Source organism: Kryptolebias marmoratus, linkage group LG8 (assembly GCF_001649575.2).
Source record: "Kryptolebias marmoratus isolate JLee-2015 linkage group LG8, ASM164957v2, whole genome shotgun sequence".
Taxonomy (NCBI): Eukaryota; Metazoa; Chordata; class Actinopteri; order Cyprinodontiformes; family Rivulidae; genus Kryptolebias; species Kryptolebias marmoratus.
Genome location: NC_051437.1, coordinates 3168051 through 3173994, shown reverse-complemented (window position 1 = coordinate 3173994; position 5944 = coordinate 3168051). Strand labels below are relative to the sequence as shown.

The following is a 5944-nucleotide window of genomic DNA, read 5'->3' as shown; positions in this document are numbered from 1 at the left end:
AGCGGCGGTGTGTAAACAGCTGGTTAGCGCGCGTCCCCGAGGGGGTCGGGGGGGGGCATTAAAAGACGGGAATCCAAAACACACAGAAAAGCAGCCATCATCTTAATGAGGGCTTACCGCCGGAGAATCGGCAAACATCAAATCGTGTGTGAAACGCTGCTGCCGACGCTTGACTCTCGGCAACTTCTCGAACACCAAAAAGCTTATTTTTTATTAATATGTTTTGCACTCTGCAGCCACCGAGTCACTCTCTTTAAGACCAGCACATGACATTTAATAAAGTCACGTCCTCATCTGTTGTATGGTTACATAAACTAACTAACATCTGTCACTAAAGGTGAAACTAATCAACCTTAGCCAAGTCAAAAAAATGGCTATAACTTCACAGATATTAAGCTAAAAATATGAATATAAGGCAGAGAGACTCCAAACAACTGTTTTCAAACCCTTTTTTATTGATATATATGTGAAGAAAAGAAATAAGAACAGAATATGACAACAGATTCAGTGCGATTCGCTTTTAAAACACAGATCGATACACAAAGCAGCACTGTTTTGCATGCTATATCAGTCCAGCCTTTTCTGTCTTTCTGTACCAAATAATTCAGGGTATTTATTCTCTTAAATATATATACAATCTTTACATGCCATTTTTTAAAATCCAAATATACTGTGGGTTGAAATTTAAGTGCTTACATGCTTGGGATTAAAGTCATTTTTTTTACATCCTCCGGTAATTTTTTCCGTTTTATTTGGTTTTCTGTGTTTTTCTGGTAAAAAACCATATTGGACAACAAACACCTGCTTCAAAGTTCACTTCTTTGGGAAACTATATCTGTTGTCTTCTAATTAGTGTGTTTTATTTGTACTTGGAATATTCCAAGTTGGAAAAATCAGCTGAAACCTTCCGGAAAAAGTTGTAAACTTTGATTTGATTTCCTCGAAATCCATTGTGGCCGCCTTTAGCAAAAAAAGTTGTAAAAGCCGCAATAATAAACATTTTAGTTTCCCTTTTGTTGGTTTATATCTAATTAAATCAGACATATTATTAGTATTGTTTTTTAAGTGCAGAAAAATCAATTATTAACTTGTGTTGCTAACGGTAGTTAGCCTAGCTTGAAGTGCTTGCTACAAAGAAGTAGGACAGTTTGACTAAAAGACATTGTTTATTCTCTTTTTCAAATTATGTTTTTTTTAAGTTTAATAGTACTTAGTAACTTTTAGAACATCTCTGGAACAAAGCTAGCTGTGTTAGCTTGTAAGCTAACCGCTAATATCCCATGCTAGCCCTGTTAAACCACAACAGTTTTGTGTTTTTTTTACCTTCCACCTCCTTCTAGAACTGCATTATTTTAATTAATCAAGTGTTTCACAGCAGAAGGGGAAATTATTTCTCAGACGTTGAGGTGGGCTAACAGCTAGCTAGCGACAGGCCGCGTTTGGAGCCTTGAACAAAAACGAGTGCTCACTTTATTCAAAAAATACATATTTTTTTGTATAATATTTTCAGCAAATTATGCTTTTTATGTATAACTGTTTATATTATATTATATATAACCGGGAAAATGTTAAATGAAGCTTGACGGTGACATAAAACAACAACAACAACGAAGTTCGGACTCGTACCCACGGAGCAATTTTTTGGGGAAATCGAGGCGTTCATAAACTTAATATCTAAAATGTCATTTAACATCTAGGCTAAAATTGGGTTAAATTTAATTTAAAATATCAGTAAACATCTAAAGCAAGGTTTAAACGTCAAATAGATGACTACATTTGGCCATGGTTAGCATAAATTATGAAGCACTGCTAACGAGTAACACAAACGTCATATTTTACCACCTTCGTGTCAGACGACGTTCGAGTCACAATTCGAAATAAATCCAAAGGAGTGCCTTTTTTTTTTTTTTACTAATTTCAGCTGAACTCCGAGGAAGATAGCAAAGATATTAGCTATTTAGCCTGGGATTAGCTAACTATTATTTTCTGACTTTTCAGCTCTCAGCTCAAGAGCGATCGTACGTTAAAATTGGCTCTCCGGTAGTTTTTTTCCCGGTCGGGAATATTTACAAACTTGGGTTTTGCGTGTTTTACGTATGTGTTATAAAAAATGTTATCTAGTCAGTCTAATTTTAGATAATGAGGACTAAACTCAAAGTCGTAACTGGTTGTCTCAGCTGCCCTAAAACGGTAACGCTAATTAAAACGGCAGACGGCGTCTTCCTAAGCTTTCCGGGGCCTCCGGGTCAAATTGAGGGCTCTTTTTCAGGGCTTCAGGAGGATTAATTGATGATATGATTGACATTAAAGCTTGAAAATTTAAGTTTTTAGTTTGGCTGTGAATACTAAAGTCAGTACTGAACCATTTTTACTCTTAAAACCGCACCGGATATTGAATTTAAACGTAAATACTGTTGCTTTTTCTTTGACGTATTGCTGTTATTACACAGTGCTTCATAAAATTTTTGCGGACAGCACAGGTTTTTTTTTTAAATTTTTCTTTTTTTTTCTTGCTGTTATTTCCCTCAAGTGATTCGAGGAAAGGTACCATTTTTCCTCCGCGGGGCCCGTTTAACAGCGCGTCGCTGTAAATCACCGGAAACATGGATTTTTTAATTTATTTTTTCCTCACGCCGAGACATCAGTCACACTTTCACGGATGAGCCCCAACCCGCAGTTAAACCTAAGAAAGCGAACGCGTGAGTCACATACGAAAAAGGTTTGGGGGGTTAAATTACAGCAGCGGACGGAACAGCGGACGGGGGGTGAAACCTGTAAACGTGACACGAGTGTGCAAATGAGGAGGGTTTGAGTTTTCGCTGGACGCCGGTCGCAGTCCGAGCACCTGCAGCGGACGGTGCGGCGTTTCAGTCAGGGTACAAGATAAAACCAGAGAAGGTGCTGTACTTGTTGTTGTTGCCCCCGTGAGCTTTGCCGCCGTCCAGCTTGACGTAGACCTCGTCCCCGGAGTCCAGGTGCAGCACGGCGCTGTTGCTGGCGTAGTCGTAGTTCTGGTCGGCATCCTGAGCGATGGCGCTGGCCCGGACCTGAGGGGACACGGAGCGGGAGAGGTCAGGAGCGGGGCCTCGACGACAAACCGGGGAGGAGCACGAATATCACCGACGTTGCGTTGAATTCGTTTCGTTTCGGTTACGTAACTGCTGCTGGACAGAGGGAGACTTGTTTATCTGCGTCTGTGGAGGTCGTACTGAGACAGATTTAAGGGACTTTTTAGGGTATTTTCACATTAATGTTAAATTTTTAGTCAATTGAATGGATTCAGATCAATTTGTCACCTTGTTTTGATGTTTCCCCCAAAGGTTTGGCTAATCCTGATTGCGTCCTTCAATATTTCGATCGAATTCATCGACAGCATCAGTTAAAATCCAGCTGTTCCTCCACATCAAACTGTCATGGCGGACAAAACGGTCCATGGGCTGCGACAGTGCCAAACAGAACAAGCTGTAGAGGTTTTCAGAAGCCGAAGGGTTCCCAAAAACGGAAGTACGTAAAGCTAGCTGATAATAAACTGGTGGTTTGTACTTCAAGCTAGTTTATGATAACAGGGAGGTTTGTACTTCAAGCTAACAATAAAGCTGACAATACAAAACAGCTAACAATAAAATGGCGGTTTGTACTTTAAGCTAGCTAACAATAAAATGGTGTTTCTTGTTTGTTTTTTTACTTGGAGCTAGCTGATATTAAAGGGCTGGTTTGTACTTCAAGCTAGCTGGCTAAAAAATGTGTTTTTGACTTTAAACTAGGTAACAATAAAATGGTGGTTTGTACTTTAAGCTAGCTAACAATAAAACGATTTGTACTTTAGGCTAGTTAACAATAAAACGGTGTTGTTTGTTTTTTTACTTGGAGCTAGCTGATAATGAGTTGGTTTGTACTTTGAGCTAGCTGGCTAAAAAAGGTGTTTTTTACTTTAAACTAGGCAACAATAAAATGGTGGTTTGAACTTAAAGGTAGCTGATAATAAAAGCCTGGTTTTTACTTTGAGCTAGCTGGCTAAAAGGGTGGTTTGTACGCTAAGCTAGCTAACAATAAAAGTCTGTTTTTCGATACTTTAAGCTAGCTAATAACAGGGAGGTTTGTACTTTAAGTTAGCTAGCCATAAAATGGTGGTTTGTACTTTAGGCTAGTTAACGATGAAGAGGTTTTTATTTTACTTAGAGCTAGCTGATAATAAAGGGTCGGTTTGTACTTCAAGCTAGTTGATAATTAAAGGGTGTTTTTTACTTTAAGCTAGCTGATAATAAAAGCCTGGTTTGTACGACTACCTAGCTGGCTAAAAGGGTGGTCTGTACTTTTAGCTAGCTAACAATAAAAGGCTATTTTTTGGTACTTTAAGCTAGCTGATGATAGCAGGGAGGTTTATACTTCGAGCTAGCTAGCTAAAAAGATGTTTTTTACTTTAAACTAGGTAACAATAAAATGGTGTTTTTGTTTTGTTTTTTACTTTAAGCTAGCTGATAATAAAAGCCTGGTTTGTACGACTAGCTAGCTGGCTAAAAGGGAGGTCTGTACTTCAAGCTAGCTAACCATAAAATGGTGGTTTGTACTTTAGGCTAGTTAACAATAAAGAGTTGTTTTTTTTTACTTAGAGCTAGCTGATAATAAAGAGTCGGTTTGTACTTCAAGCTAGTTGATAATTAAAGGGTGTTTTTTACTTTAAGATAGCTGATAATGAGTTGGTTTGTACTTTAAACTAGCTGGCTAAAAGGTGTTTTTTACTTTAAGCTAGCTAACAATAACATGGTGGTTTTAACTTAAACTCCCTGGCTAAAATGGTGGTTTGAACAGAGCTATGATGAGCTGCCTGACGAAAAAAAAAAAAAGAAGAAATAACCTGGTAAATTCACTCTATATGTTCGACAGGTTGTCTGTCTGCTACAGTTTACATTAAATAAACTTTGGAGGACATTTCAGACCAGAATCTGGGCCCAAATTATAGTAAAGCTGTGGCGGTGTTGTGTTGAGTTTCGTTCCCCCCGTTGAGAACTGCTCCCTCCACACCAGCCGTGTTCGGTTTCCCCTTGAGGTATTTTTAAGGAAAATGCTAAAAAAATGTGTGTGTGTGTATATATATATATATATATTTGTATCTTAAGCTGGAAAGCTTTAGGAACAGATCTGCCAGGGGAACAAATCTGGGCACAACACCTGCAGATGCAAACAGATGTTTTCAGGTCACATAAGCTCGTTTAAATTTGACAAATGAATATATAAAACATGCAGTTAATTAATAATGCTGTGTAAACCTGTGTTGCATTTATTCCTGATTCTCAGAGTCTGCAAATAAAAAAATCTTTTAAAAACAAAAAAAAAAAAAAATCGAAATTTTGTGGTTTAAACGTGCAACTCTTTGTTTACATTAGATTTTTCTGGCCTAATATAAATTATTTAAAATAATAATTTTAAAAATGAAGTTAATTAAAATTTTAGAGGAAAACAACTGAAGCTGATTAACTAATTGCCTTAATTAATCCGGATGAAAAAGTAAATGATTCTGGTCTGACCAGAACCCGGACCCGGACTACCTGTCCGTTCTTGCACAGGTCGGCCCACATGCTGGTTCCGTCCCCTCCGCGCATCAGGACGTGGTAGGTGAAGAAGTAGATCCCGGACACATGGCACGTGAACTTCCCGGAGTTCGGGTCGTAGTGGTTCCCCAAGTTCGTGATCACGTCGTCGAACTTGAGCACCTCGTAGCCCTCGTGCGGGTTCTTCAGCCCCACGTAGAAGGCGATCCGGTACGCGCTCGCGGTGGCGTTGCCGCCGCCGTCCGCCTCCGCGTCCCCGCCCGAGGCGCCTGTCAGCGCCGGGAAAGCCACCTTGCCGTCCCCGCGCTCCCCCGGCGGGCCCCTCGGACCCGGCGGTCCCGGCTCCCCCGGCGGGCCCCCGGGTCCGGGCTTCCCGGGTCGGCCCGGCCCCCCCC

At 40.1% G+C, this 5944-nt stretch overlaps 1 protein-coding gene across 1 annotated transcript; it reads right to left on the bottom strand.

The window, feature by feature from the left end:
- Positions 1-432: 432 nt before the first annotated feature.
- Positions 433-5939, bottom strand: LOC108249842 (complement C1q-like protein 2; the record flags this gene model as incomplete). Its single annotated transcript, XM_017439471.1, has 2 exons — positions 433-3047; positions 5547-5939. Coding segments are annotated over 2 exons (573 nt in total), but the record flags the coding sequence as incomplete, so codon positions are not given.
- Positions 5940-5944: the final 5 nt, after the last annotated feature.